Genomic DNA, 15,621 nt, shown 5'->3' with positions numbered 1-15,621 from the left:
TAAAGAACTTGGACATCTGGGATGTGCGGGAGTGGAATGTCTTATCGTGGGAGCAGATGCGGCGGAGGCGGAGGAATTGGGAATAGGGGATGGAATTTTTGCAGGAGGGTGGGTGGGAGGAGGTGTATTCTAGGTAGCTGTGGGAGTCGGTGGGCTTGAAATGGACATCAGTTACAAGCTGGTTGCCTGAGATGGAGACTGAGAGGTCCAGGAAGGTGAGGGATGTGCTGGAGATGGCCCAGGTGAACTGAAGGTTGGGGTGGAAGGTGTTGGTGAAGTGGATGAACTGTTCGAGCTCCTCTGGGGAGCAAGAGGCGGCGCCGATACAGTCATCAATGTACCGGAGGAAGAGGTGGGGTTTGGGTCCTGTGTAGGTGCGGAAGAGGGACTGTTCCACGTAACCTACAAAGAGGCAGGCATAGCTGGGGCCCATGCGGGTGCCCATGGCCACCCCCTTAGTCTGTAGGAAGTGGGAGGAGTCAAAAGAGAAGTTGTTGAGTGTGAGGACGAGTTCAGCTAGGCGGATGAGAGTGTCGGTGGAGGGGGACTGGTCGGGCCTGCGGGACAGGAAGAAGCGGAGGGCCTTGAGGCCATCTCCATGCGGACTCCTGCTCCAGGACTTCCAATTCCCTGGCCCCCAACACCTCATATTCACCATGGACGTCCAGTCCCTGTACACCTGCATTCCGCATGGAGATGGCCTCAAGGCCCTCCGCTTCTTCCTGTCCCGCAGGCCCGACCAGTCCCCCTCCACCGACACTCTCATCCGCCTAGCTGAACTCGTCCTCACACTCAACAACTTCTCTTTTGACTCCTCCCACTTCCTACAGACTAAGGGGGTGGCCGTGGGCACCCGCATGGGCCCCAGCTATGCCTGCCTCTTTGTAGGTTACGTGGAACAGTCCCTCTTCCGCACCTACACAGGACCCAAACCCCACCTCTTCCTCCGGTACATTGATGACTGTATCGGCGCCGCCTCTTGCTCCCCAGAGGAGCTCGAACAGTTCATCCACTTCACCAACACCTTCCACCCCAACCTTCAGTTCACCTGGGCCATCTCCAGCACATCCCTCACCTTCCTGGACCTCTCAGTCTCCATCTCAGGCAACCAGCTTGTAACTGATGTCCATTTCAAGCCCACCGACTCCCACAGCTACCTAGAATACACCTCCTCCCACCCACCCTCCTGCAAAAATTCCATCCCCTATTCCCAATTCCTCCGCCTCCGCCGCATCTGCTCCCACGATAAGACATTCCACTCCCGCACATCCCAGATGTCCAAGTTCTTTAAGGACCGCAACTTTCCCCCCACAGTGATCGAGAACGCCCTTGACCGCGTCTCCTGCATTTCCCGCAACACATCCCTCACACCCCGCCCCCGCCACAACCGCCCTAAGAGGATCCCCCTCGTTCTCACACACCACCCTACCAACCTCCGGATACAACGCATCATCCTCCGACACTTCCGCCATTTACAATCCGACCCCACCACCCAAGACATTTTTCCATCCCCTCCCCTGTCTGCTTTCCGGAGAGACCACTCTCTCCGTGACTCCCTTGTTCGCTCCACACTACCCTCCAATCCCACCACACCCGGCTCCTTCCCCTGCAACCGCAGGAAATGCTACACTTGTCCCCACACCTCCTCCCTCACCCCTATCCCAGGCCCCAAGATGACATTCCACATTAAGCAGAGGTTCACCTGCACATCTGCCAATGTGGTATACTGCATCCACTGTACCCGGTGCGGCTTCCTCTACATTGGGGAAACCAAGCGGAGGCTTGGGGACCGCTTTGCAGAACACCTCCGCTCAGTTTGCAACAAACAACTGCACCTCCCAGTCGCAAACCATTTCCACTCCCCCTCCCATTCTCTAGATGACATGTCAATCATGGGCCTCCTGCAGTGCCACAATGATGCCACCCGAAGGTTGCAGGAACAGGAACTCATATTCCGCCTGGGAACCCTGCAGCCATATGGTATCAATGTGGACTTCACCAGTTTCAAAATCTCCCCTTCCCCTACTGCATCCCTAAACCAGCCCAGTTCGTCCCCTCCCCCTACTGCACCACACAACCAGCCCAGCTCTTCCCCCCCCACCCACTGCATCCCAAAACCAGTCCAACCTGTCTCTGCCTCCCTAACCGGTTCTTCCTCTCACCCATCCCTTCCTCCCACCCCAAGCCGCACCCCCAACTACCTACTAACCTCATCCCACCTCCTTGACCTGTCCGTCTTCCCTGGACTGACCTATCCCCTCCCCACCTATACTCTCTCCATCTATCTTCTTTACTCTCCATCTTCGGTCTGCCTCCCCCTCTCTCCCTATTTATTCCAGTTCCCTCTCCCCATCCCCCTCTCTGATGAAGGGTCTAGGCCCGAAACGTCAGCTTTTGTGCTCCTGAGATGCTGCTTGGCCTGCTGTGTTCATCCAGCCTCACATTTTGTTGTCTTGGAATTCTCCAGCATCTGCAGTTCCCATTATCTCAGATAAAGGTGAGCCAAGTGTTCGGTTGGCTTGAAAATAGAAAGTGAAATTTCTTTTGCTCATTTATTTAGAAGGTCTTTTGTTTGACAGTTCATTTCAACTCCTTACCACCTTCTTTATCCCTAAACTTTAAATAGAAGTTGGAAAACAGGTTGCTTCAGGCTGCTCTTGTTCACCTCCAAGCAGTCAGATTACCGCCTCATGGCTACATTCAGTGTAATGCTTCAAGCCAAGCTTCAAACCACTTCCTCAGACCTTTGTCCTTATGGTAAATTTGATAATCTAGGATATTCCTAGCAAACTCTGAAGCCTAATTTAGTGATAATGGGAACTGCAGATGCTGGAGAATCCAAGATAATAAAATGTGAGCCTGGATGAACACAGCAGGCCCAGCAGCATCTCAGGAGCACAAGATGCTGCTGGGCCTGCTGTGTTCATCCAACCTCACATTTTATTAGCCTAATTTAGTGTTTTGTTCTGTAGAACTGTTTTGCCTACAGCTCACCCCTTGTTGTTGTATATTGTATTGAAGATATTCTGTGCCCTTTTGATTTGGAATGCTTCCTCTTATTGATTCTATTACAATATATAAAACCTTGAGAGTTCTGGATAGAGAGGATGCCAAGAGGAGACTAAAACCAGGGAACTTGGTTTAAGATGTTTTCCTTACAAGAGAGCCATTCCTTTCTCTCAGAGGGTGTTCATAGTATGGAATTCTCATTCCCAGAAGATAGAGCCTGAGCTTTTTAAGTTCATTCAAGTCTAAGTTCGATATTTGGTAGTCAAGCAAATAAAGGGTTATGGAAATCAGAAAGGAAAATGAAGCTGAGACCACAGCCCACAAATCAGCCTTAATCTTATTCAGTGTTCTTCCTTTGCTGATCCTGTACTTTTTCTCTGCATAGCTGAGTACAATGTATTTTTCATGTTAAGCCTTCATATGCCATTCAATTAGGCAGCATTTTTTAATAGTCTTCAGAAGTTAAAGCAATTAATAATCCAATCAGAGAGGTTTTACTGCCGCCTTTAATTGCAAGCTATCTCCTTTTAACCTATATGATCATGGCCTGTGTCTCTCCAAGCCACCAGTAGCTCTCATATTGTCTGCCTGTAGTGCTCCTTTTTTTATTCACTTGAGGAGCATGGACATCACTGCTTGGCCAGCATTGATTACCTTGTTACCTTTGTGAAGGCGTTGGTGAGCTGCCTTCTTGACCTGCTGCAGTCCATGTGCTGAAGGTTGAACCACATTGCCCTTTGAGAGGGAATTCCAGGATTTTAACCCAGTGACAGTGAAAGAATCGCAATATATTTCCAAGTCTTGATGGTAAATGACTTTGAGGGGAACTTACAGGTGATAATATTTCCATGTTTCTACTGTCCTTGTCCTTCTGGGTAGAAGTGGATTTGAAATCCTGCCTAAGGATCTTCAGTGAATTTCTGCAGTACATCTTGCAGATGGTGTGCGCTGCTGCTGCTGAGTGTCAACAGTGCATTGCAAATTACATTTTAAATCTGTGTCCTCCAATTACAAACTATTGTCTGTGGGAACAGCTCTTTATATAACTCCTTCCAAAACTTGAATATCTGTGAATTCTCCTTAGTTTCTCTGTTCTCTCTATGCAGCTCTGGTCACTCCCAGTATCATTATTGTTAATCCTAGCATCATCCACTGAGGTTTTTGACAAACTTTCTAAAATTTGTTGCTCAGAAATGTCCTTTAATATTCCAGTCAAAGTTTAATCTGTAGGTTTATTATCATTTAGCAATTTCTATTGCTTTTGTACGCAGTACTCCTTTATAAAAGCCAGAATCTCTTAAGCCTTTTCACCATGTCCTGCCACCTTGAATGGTGCTTGTTGCCCTTCACTGATTGCCCTCGAGCTGAGTGGCCCACTAGGCCATTTCGAAGGGCAGTTAAGTATCAACCTCAGTGCGGTGTGTCTGAAGTGACAAGCATTTAAAGATTTCCATCCTTAAAGGACATTAATGAACCAGATGGATTTGCGCGTGATCATTCGTGTTTGCTGTTACTGAGACCAGCGTTGATATTGTTAATTGCATACATTTATTAAATTCCACTAGCTGCTGTGGTGGAATTTGAACCTATGTCCCCAGAACCTTAGCCTGGGTTGCTAGGTTACTCAGTCATTTACCACTATGCTACTGCCTCACCTGTTATCTGTCTTTGCACTTAGTAGTAAACTGAATCAATTGCACGCTTCTCTGAGTTAAATTTCATCTGCCATTATTGCTAATTTCATCAGTCTGTGCCCTCCTAATTTCTTTTTATTTATTTATCCCTTTAATCCTGAAGGTTTCATAAGTTTGTTTGTTAGCTGGTATTTTATTAAATGCCTATTGAAAGTTGATTGCACAATATAATCACACTACAGTCATCAACCTTCTGCATCAAAGAACTTAAGGTAAACAAACAGATTTATCTTTGATACATCGGTGCTGGTTTTCATTTATTAACCTTTGTTTTCCCCAAGTATCCATTGTCTTCACCACAGATCATTGTGCCTCAGTATCTACCACCATTGGTTTTTAGACTGATTAATCTTCATTTTTGTCAGGTTTATCCCTTTACAATTTTGTTTAGAACTGTGTTTTAACAATTGCTGTTGCCCAGTCCTCTGACATCTTTCCCACAGCTGAGGCGGACTGAAAGTTTGTAGCTAGAATTTCCACAATTTCTGCCCTTGCTTCTCTCAGCAGATTTGTTAGGTTAAAATTGTTGAGGAATTTTTAAAAATCTATAAGCCCTTTCAGTACAGAAGTTTTGCATACAGCTCAATTTTATATTTGAGTTTTCTTTTTACTTTAGTGTTAATGAAATCCCCCTTAGTGTAGATGCTTGGCTTCTTTCTCCACCCTTTAATGTATGTTTTTAGTTTCCATTATTTAAGGAAAGTTTTTATTTCATTGGAAGCAGTTCAGAGAAGGTTCATAAGGTTGCACCTCAAAAGTGGAGGGATTGCCTTACGAGCAAAGGCTAAACAGGTTGGGATCCTACTCACTAGAGTTTAGAATGATGAGAGGTGCTCTCATTGAAACATATGGGCTTCTTAGGAGTTTTGACAGGGTAAATGCTGAGAGGATGTTTCCCCACATGGGAGAGTCTAGAACCAGAGGGCACTGTCTCAGAATAAAGGGGTGTCAATTTAAAACTGACATGAGGAGGTGTTTCTTCTCTGAGACTCGAGAGTCTTTGGAACTCCTTTCCACAGAGTGCAGTGTGGGCACAGTCCTTGTGTATATTTAGGACTGAGAAAAGTTCTTGATCAGTAGGGAATCAAGGAATGCAGGTAAAGGGTAGGAAAGTGGAGATGAAGAATGTCCAGTCAGCCATGATCTTATTGAACAGTGGAGTAGGCTGAAGCGAGTGAACGGCCTACTCCTATTCCTATGTCTTATGGTCTTATGTTTGTGTAGGGGCAGAAATAAAAGAATGAATGGTATAACCACATTTAAATTTGACCCTGAGCGTCAAAATTCTTGACATTGAGGTACATTGATGGCGTTGCAGAATCAGAAAGGAGTTTTGAGACTTTAGTTTTGTGGATATATTCAAAAAGCTGGGTCAGCTGCCCTTAGAGAGGAGATTAGGTGGGGTACCCTGATCGAGAGGGGCTAGACAATGTGTTTATTGAGAAACAGTTCCCATTAACAGTAGGGAAGACTACCAGGGAACAGCAATTTGAAGTGAATGGCTTTTAAAAATTTGCCGACATGAGGAAAAACAGTCTTGTGCAGCTGTTGGTTAAGGTCTGCAGTACTTTATGTGAGGGTGTGTGGAATCAGAGAAAATAGTTGCAGGAATAGGCCATTCAGCCCTTTGAGCCTGCACCACTATTTAACACAATCATGGCTGATCATGCAATCGCAATATCTCCATTCCTGCCCTCATACCACACCCCTTGATCCCTTTAGCTGCAAGTGCCATGCCCAGCTCCCTCCTGAATATATGTAATGAACTGGCCCCAACAGCATCCTATGGGAGAAAATTCTATGGGCTCCACTCTCTGAGTGTAGAAATTCTCCCTCACCTCAGTCTTCAATGGCTTACCCTTTATTCTTAGACCGAGACCCCTAGTTTCAGACTTGCCCAACATTGGGAACGTCCTTCCAACATTTAGCCTGTCCACTCCCATCAGGATTTACATGTTTCCATGAGATTCCCACTCATACCTTTAAATTCCAGTGAATACAAGCCCACCCGATCCAGTCTTTCCTCATATGTCAATCCCGCCATCCCAGGAATCAGTCTAATGAACCTTTGCTGGACTCCGTCAATAGCAGGAATATCTTTCCTTAGACTAAGAGACTAAAACTGCACACAGTACTCATGGTGTGGCTTTACCAAGGCCCTGTGTGACTGCAGTAAGACATCCCAACTCCTACGCTCAAATCCTCTCGCTATGAAGGCCAACATGCTGTTAGCTTTCCTCACTGCCTGCTGCATCTACGGGCCAACCTTCAACGACTGTTCCATCATGTCACCCAGCTCTTGTTGCACCTCACTAAACCACTACCATTCAGATAATAATCTGCCTTCTTGTTTTTGTGACCAAAGTGGATAACCTCACATTTATCCACATTATATTGTATTTGCCCACTCAACCGGCATGTCCAAGTTACCCCGCAACCTCCTAGCATTCTCCTCACAGCACACACTGCCTCCCAGCTTAGGGGATATTGCATTCAGTTCCTCCATCCAAATTGTTAATGTGTATTGCGAACAGCTGAGGTCCCAGCACTGAACCCCCCACTTGTCACTGCCTGCCCGCCTGAAAAGGACCCGTTTGTTGCAACTCCCTGCTTTCTGGCCGCCAACGAGTTCTCTATTCACCGCAATACATTGTCTCCAATACCATGAACTTTAATTTTCCTTACTAATCTCTTGTGTAGAACCTTATTAAAAGCCTTATGAAAGTCAAGGTACACAACATTGAATGATTCACCATTGTCTACTCTGCTGCCACACCCTCAAAAAATTTCTAATAAGTTGTCAATCATTTAGTGAATCCATGCTGATGAGGGCTGATTCTGTCCCTGCTTTCCAAAGGCTCAGTTATTGCATCTTTAATTATTGACTCCAACATTTTCCCTGCCATCAATGACAGGCTATCTGGCCTATAATTCCCCATTTTCTATTTCCTGCTTTAAAGAGTGGAGTTACATTAAACTATTGGAACTCTTCCAGAGTCTACAGAATGCTGGAAAATGATCACCTATGCATCCACTGTTTCTAGGGCCAACTCTTTAAGTACTCTGGGATGCAGAGCATCAGGCCCTGGGGACTTAGTGGGTTGTAATCCCATCAATTTCCCCAGTACCATTTCCTGACTAATAAACATTTCCATCAGTTCCTCCTTCGTGCTTGACCCTCTGTCGCCTAGCCTTTCCTGAAGTTTATTTGTGTCCTCCTTAGTGAAGACAGATCCAAAGTATTTGTTCAACTGGTCTGCCGTCTCTTTTGTAATCTGTTATGAATTCATCTGATTCTAATTGCAAGGGACCTACATTTGTCTTCACTAGTCTTGTTCTCTTCTCATATCTATAGAAGCATTTGCGATCAGTTTTTATGTTTTCTGCAAGCTTACTTCCATATTCTGTTTTCCCTTTACAAATGAAACCCTCTGTCCTCCTCTGCCAAATTTTAAATATCTCCCAGTCCTTGGGTTTGCTGCTTTTTCTGATCAATTTATCTGCATTCTCTTTGGCTTTTACACGGATCCTGATTTCCCTGTTAGCCATGGTTGGCCACCTTCCCTGTTTTACTTTATGCCAGACAGGGTGTTCAGCGATGACAGGGCTGTTCAGATTCAATCATGGCTTCCAAAAGGACAAATTATGTAAGAACCTAAAGAGAGAGAGTTCACAGGACCCTGAGGTAAAGATAGGAGTGAAACAAATTTTTAGCTGTGTTGCTTTTGCAAGAGAGGCTTCATGGACCTAACAGGCCCAATGGTCTTATTCTCTGCAATTCCATCTTTCTATTTTACGTAATCTGAAATCAACTGAGTACAATGGACTTTGCAAGCATTGTTGTTTTATTAATGTCCTGAACTCTGGGGTTGTATGAGTTTATTGTATGCATGCTCCTTTATCTTACTATTTCTGAAACATTCTTCTTCCTACTATTTTGTTCTCTTTTCCTGCTGGCCTCTTAGAAGATATGATGGATGCAAACCTACAGAAGCTGACGCAGCTTGTAAACAAGGAATCCAACCTGATTGAGAAGGTTGATTCTTTTAATTGCTTTCTCTATTGAACCTATCTGTTCTGTAAAGTGCCTTGAGTGATGATTCAGTCCTAGCCTAGTTAGCATAATTAGCAGTATGCATTAGATTAAAATTATCCTACATGTCTATTGCATAATGCATTACAATTGAATTTTAATGCATTACCTAGTGATATGTTGAGTCATACAGAAGAAGGAGGCAGCAGGTTAATTAATTTGTGATGTTGAATTAGAAGTAGGTGCACCTCAATTGGCTTGTGTTTATATACCAGGGAAGACAATGGTCATCAGACTCCAGTTTCTAATAACTGGCCAATAACTCTTCTCTGAAAGTGTGTGGAAGATTGCCGAAGGCAGCATTCAGCTTAGCTGTGATTCCCCTGCAGTTGAATTTCCTGCTAACACTCATTGTTTAAGTTCTCACATGTTTTAGAAAACTGATGCGTGCAAAACTGACAGCAGGAATTACCAGATTCATGGGAAGAGGGAAGAAAAATGGAAATGGGAATTCCAACACGTATTTCAATTATGTGTGAAGCTGATGCTTTCTCACGCCCTGCCTCTTGTTCAGAAAAAGTCGCTAATTTTGCTGATGATACTAACTCTCCATGTTTTATGCATTCTGGAGCAGAAGTTACACATGGTGAGAGAGAAAATTGGTGTATTTCAAAGAGCACCATCTCAGATCCTAGCTTTCAGTTGTAGCAATGATCAGTTTATAAATTAAAACTTACTGGTGTAAATCATCTTGAAGTAAACAAACTTGGGTTGTTACAGTATCGTACAACATATTTTATTTCTTACATAAATCAGCTTTAAGATCTAATTGGCATTCTAATGTAATGGCTGTATTGACCTGAAGGTCTACCTATTCCCATCTTCTTCAAGTCATGTATGACATTTTGGAACATTGATATGTTGTCAAAGAACAGTTTATAGATGTAAGATTTGTTCGAAAGAAAATGGCAGTAATATTACTCAATGAAATGTAAATTATCCAAAAATTAATTTTAAATTTATGAATCGAATCCAATAAATCGAGTAAATCTTAACTCGAGTAAAAGCTTCTGTTTGTTTTCTCCCGATAGATGGATGACAATCTTCGCAACAGTCCCCAACACAAACCTCAAGTTGCACCCCCTTCAAAACTGATGCCCATGGGCTCATCGCGACACTGATTGTCTTGACTCTTTTTGCATATATATTTGCAGCAAATCATCAGTTAACAGAACTTTAACGTGACCATGGATCTAAAGAGCGGGTAATGGGAGATAATTTTTAAGAAGTGCCATTTTACGGTGAGGTATCTGATGTGCTGACCTGAACATGTACCCAAAATGGAGATCTGAAGGATTCAACTAAAACTGCGGGATTCACCAGGTGTTGTTTCCAATTCAGCAACTAGCACTTAGGAAATAGTACCCTTTCAGACGTAATTTATCAGACACGCATTTATTATTACCTGAGCAAATATTAGTGTTTTAAAGTGTTAAAATGCAATAGATAATTGACTGCCATTAGACATTCTAGGTTGAGATAGTGCTACTTATTATAGATGGAGGTAAGACATGCCAGTTTTTGAAAGGTTGACCAGGTGGCTGACAGTTCTGGAGCAAACGTCATCTGGAAGCCACAGCATTTCCTAGAATACTGTACTGTTTTAGCTCTGCAGTCTATATCATACAGATGTTGTCCAACTCTGATCTGTCCTGTAGCAAGTGAACAGCCACTCTTTTAATAGCTGTCACCTGTAGTTCATTTCATCTGAAAAAATTGTACCTCAAGTAATGTTTCCAAAGGGCTGCAGTTATTACGCCTCAATCAATGCATTAGCACCTCTTTAGTTTTAGTGGAGACAGCTCCAGGAAAGAATACTAACATATTGTAAATAATGTCAGGATATTATTTTCCTAAAATTCCATAGATTAATAAAGTAAAGAAAATATTAGAACATATTAAAAAAACTGACTTTAGAAATCCTTTTGGAGAAAAACGTATTTGGTTACATACATTTATGTAATGGTTACTAACAAACTTATGTGCATAAGAAAACAATCAATTGGAATCAGTTAAGGTTTGTACCCTATCAAATTTAGTTCAGATGCTGCTGTCATTTGAAGTCATAAAACTTCCTGCTGTTACGACTGAATCAGTTAACTTGAGTTAGTGTGTCGAATTTAATCTCAAAACGTGTGATGGGAAGAATCTTCAGAGTGGAACCTGATCAAATATTTTTATGGCCTGTTTATACCCAAATGGTTTGAACCCAAGTTATTCAAGAGAAATTGCAACTTGGTTGAAATGTGTATTTAAATTGTAAATCAGTACATTAATAGGTAAAATGTCAGCTTAAATGATATGCTTAAATTGCAGTTCTAATGTGATAAAGCTAACTTTGGAAAAGGAGATTATCGTGCCTTTAAGTATGTTCTTGTTAAACTCAGATTTTGCCTTGATAAGATATGGTAAGACCATTTTAATCTAAAGAAAAGGTTCTTATGCTGAAAGAGAAAAAAAAACTTACGTTAGCAAGGGTGTTTGTCTGCGTAAATATATTTTTGAAAGTTTAGGACATTTTCTGTACTTTATACTGTTCTTTACTATTTGACATTCTCCTCAAGAATACTTTATTTGCAAAATGAAAATCTGGAGTGTGGATGCCATCATGCCACATGTACTGTATTACATTACTAATAACAGTTTAAATACAAGAAAGATGATTTTTCAGCATCAGCATTGAGAATATTTGCACAAGGCGACTTAAATATGATTTTATATTAAATGCAGATACTGAGCCAGTTTTGGTTAATCATCTATCTTTCATAACGAAAATAGGAAGTGCAAGCAATACTCAGCAGGTCTGGCAGTATCTGTGGAGAGAGATGCACTTAACATTTTTGACTCAAATATGGACTTTATAGAAAAATAATTGTTTTGTAGTGCATAACTTAAATATTGGCTAAAAGGAGATGAGATTTTCAAGATATTCATTTTGCACTCGTCAGTACTAGAATGCAAGAAACAGACTTGAGAAACGGCACACTGTCTTATACACATAAAAACATGGTTCTGATTGGTATCCTTCAGTGCCATTCACTATAAGATCAGTCTCAGTAGCATTCTTGTGAATAAGGCCCTAGCTATCAGCTCAGAACTTGATGCTGAGTTCGGGCGTATCAGAACTATAATGGATATGCTGATCAAGTCATCATTCACTTTAAATAATCAAAACAGATGAAAGGGCTAATGTCCTCCATCTTTGGCCCTGAGCAGCGCCCAGCCTACTTCAGATTATGCTGGAAGATGAAGATGTCTCCAAAATTTGAACGACAGGCGTCTCTGGTATACAGTAAACCCACAAGTGGTTATCTCCATTAACAAAGTGCTGCCATTAAGCTGAAAAGGTGTTTTGTACACCAGCCCCCGACACACGCGCACACACACACACACGCACGGGTACAGTGATCTGAGTTTCAGTGCCGGTGTAACACCGAATAAGTAGGCTATAGGTTGGCAGTTCTTGTCCAACATATCCCATTGATCATTCATAGTGTGCCATTCACGCTAAACCAACCTGTGGTTGCAGAACAGTATATCCACTCAGAAAAACGTATCCAGCATAAGATGTGATTCTGCAATTGGAAATCATTTACTACATAGTGCAGACTATGATAAATGTTACACCAAATGCCAGCCATGCTGATTAGTATGATGAGTGTGTCTGTGTGTGTTAAAAGCTACATATATAAATGTACAGGAATGGCTCTTGTGGAGCTGTGATTGCGTCCCTACCTCTGGGCCAGCAGGTCCTGGGACAAACCTTACATGCTTCAGGAATGTACAATTGCTCCTCTGAATAGCCCAATTAGAAATTACTGTTAAATGCACAGGAATCTGTTTTGTGTAGGCAAGAGGAATTTGTGCTTACATTGCACCAATTGAAAAAAAAGTATAGGGTTTTATCAGCTATTGCATCCCCATGGCAACACCCTGACCAATCAGCGGCCTTGTGCCTTGTCTTCGAATTAACATTGAAAGTTAACTGTTCTTGCTCCACCTCCATATCAATGATGACCCAACCAGTCAGTACCCTCTTCTCATGCTGAATAAAATGGTGTCCTTTTTTCTTCCCAACTTTGTTCCTTGACTCCTATTTCTGACGATAGCAAGATGAAAAGCTTCCACAACTTGTCTCCTCTCAGCAATGTTGAAATATTTCAGAACTGAAGGAGGTTGGAAATGTAATATGTTGCAGAAAGTAATGACAGGGAGAAAGATCCAAGGGAAATTCTGGAATAGCGAGTGGGAGTGATTAATTTGTCGCATATGTCATGGATCAAAAGACAAAGAAGAAACTAACCAATTGCCTGGAATGAGTGTGATTGGCAGAAAAATGAACAGCTCTGTTCAAGAGCACAGACATTAAAACTAGATTCAGATTGGCACACGGCAAAATAAAAACAGAATCAAAATTGGAGAGACAGTTCACTGTTTGTTGTTGAACTCAATGTTAAGTTCAATATTATGGGTGGCGCAGTGGTTAACATTGCTGCCTCACAGCACTAGGAACCTGGGTTTGATTCCACACTTGGGCGGCTGTCTGTGTGGAGTTTGCACATTTTCCCCATGTCTGCGTGGGTTTTCTTTGGGTGCTCCGCTTTCCTCCCACAGTCCAAAGATGTGCAGGTTAGGTGGATGGGCTGTGCTAAATTGCCCATAGAGCCCAGGGTTGTGCAGGCTAGGTGGGTTAGCCGTGGGAAATGGAAAGTTATAGAGGTGGGGTGGGGGGGGGGGTGGTGGGGGGTGGGTTGGGAGGGGTGCAGGATGGAGGCGGAAGGGATGGTCTGGATGGGATGCTCTTTGGAGCGTTGATGTAGAGTTGATGGGCTGAATGACCAGTTTCCATACTATATGGATTCTATGGTTCTGAAGACATAAACTAAATAATTGGAAGCCTGGGTGCCCTTCCTCGAGGTTGAGTTGAGGGATATTTATCTAGAGTGTCCATGAATGGCATTGAGCTTCACTGGAATGCTGCATTAGACCTAGAATGGAAATATAAGTGGATCTTGCCATTGCTTTTGCATTTTTGTCCAGGGGCTTAGTGCAGTGCTCCAGTGAAGCCTAACATTATTCACTCTGGTCAAATGTTCTGTGTTTTTTTAGTACAATGGTTACCACTCCCTTTGCTTTTGTTCTATGACATCTTTGCCGTTTAATCTCTTTTCTGCACTCTCCCAGACCTACTCTTTTATACTTCCTCCTCATTCCCCTTGCAAAGGCATCCCATCTCATTTAAAGTGAGGTGCAAGCAAAGCAAGAGTGATCTGAGAAAAGAAGAAACTTTTCACTCAACAATTAGTTGGAGCATAAAATGCACTCTTTGGAGGTGTGGTGGATGCAAGTAAGAGGGCCTTGACGATGATTCGGATTGTTAATGGTATGCAGGATATGGAACAAAGGTATGAGATTGGGACTTGAAATGGAACAGGTATAGGCAACAATGGGCTGAATGGCTTTCTCCTGCTTTGTAACAATTCTGTAGATTTCTACCTTCTCTCACTCCTGCAGAATAGTCACATTTGACTTAAAACATTCACTCTACAGGTGCTTTGAAACCTGCCAAATACTTCCAGCACTTCCTTTTTTCAGATTTCTGGCATCTGGGGTATTTTACTTATGTCCTTCTGTAAAATTCAGTTTATGTCGAAGTAACAAAATCTTGAGGTTCTAATTGATTAGAGCTTTTCGAATCCACTAGACATCATTCAGCTGTATGTGTGCTTGTTGTAATTGAGCAGGTGGGAACACATTTTGTTTTCATGTTTCAGCAACGAAGAAAGTTTTTCTTCTGTTTCTTGTGTACTAGCTAATTGACAATTATTGCTGATTTAATGTTTAGGTATTTTTGTATTTCCTTTATAGTTAAGATATTCTTTTCCATCCTGCACTTTATTATTTAGTTAAAGCAAATTGGCTAGAACTTAGACTGGCCACCTCTGAATGTTTATGCACGTGCTGATGATTTTGTAGAGGAAATCTTTCTTAGTCTCTGATCATATACAATGCAGTTTCTGTTGTTTAAACTTGAAAGCCTTCATATTCTAAAGCAGTCATTAATACTGGAGTTGCTCACCAGAATTTGAATTACTGTTTGCTTCCTGTTAGTTTAGTACAGTCAAATTAGGTGAGATTATTTTTGAGTTGCAAGATTTATCAGTTCTTATCAGCTGTTATTTGCCATAGTGGTAAATGCAGCCTGTGCATTGAATTTCAAAAAGAACATTCAACCCAAGAAGGTGGGCAGAAATTCTTCCAGTAGTGTGTGCCTGTGAAAGTGAATAAGTTATTGAGAACCTGACCAGTTTTTGTAGCTGGAGGAGAGTTGCTGTTAGAAGCAGGGTGGCTAAGTAGTGGTTCTAGGCTCCCCACATTTTTAGGGCAGCAAGTAACAGGCAATAAATGCTGCCCTTACCATTATCTCGGACACCTAAGAATTTATGTAAAATCTTGTGAAACAGGAATTGAACAAGCAGAAGTTCTGTGCTGTTTGTATCATAGTCAAAAATTTAATAGCAAAAGCAGAAATTTATAAATTTTGCATTCGGAGAATATGATTATATTCAACTTAAGAAACTTGGAGGGCTGCCTGTCGCATTAATCCAAGTTTCGATGCATTGAGATTTGAAATATGGTGAGGAAATAGTGCATGACTCCAATGTGTGGGCCTTAAGAAATTAAGTCCGATGCCGATGAAGGCAGGAGCATCTGTAATGCAAGTTAACATTGGATGCTTTTTAAAACTCCATTCCTTCCACAGTATATGCATTTGTTCAGCATTCCTTTTGATATTTTTTCTCCAGCTTTTATTTTTCATCTCCT

At 42.3% G+C, this 15,621-nt stretch overlaps 1 protein-coding gene across 2 annotated transcripts in view; it reads left to right on the top strand.

The window, feature by feature from the left end:
- Nucleotides 1-13,511, top strand: part of mtx3 (metaxin 3) — a 42,545-nt gene extending 29,034 nt beyond the window's left edge. The window contains exons 8-9 of one of the 2 annotated variants that reach the window (XM_048528283.2): nucleotides 8,669-8,739; nucleotides 9,828-13,511. In XM_048528283.2, the coding sequence (XP_048384240.2) occupies nucleotides 8,669-8,739; nucleotides 9,828-9,917 (161 nt within the window). In that variant the 3' untranslated portion in view covers nucleotides 9,918-13,511. The remainder of the gene's footprint in view (nucleotides 1-8,668; nucleotides 8,740-9,827) is intronic. The other variant, XM_048528284.2, reaches the window with a different exon arrangement.
- The last annotated feature ends 2,110 nt before the right edge of the window (nucleotides 13,512-15,621 follow it).

Source organism: Stegostoma tigrinum, chromosome 3 (genome assembly GCF_030684315.1).
Source record: "Stegostoma tigrinum isolate sSteTig4 chromosome 3, sSteTig4.hap1, whole genome shotgun sequence".
In the NCBI taxonomy this organism is placed as follows: domain Eukaryota; kingdom Metazoa; phylum Chordata; class Chondrichthyes; order Orectolobiformes; family Stegostomatidae; genus Stegostoma; species Stegostoma tigrinum.
Note: the sequence above shows the minus strand (reverse complement) of the source record. Positions and strands in the feature narration are given on the sequence as shown.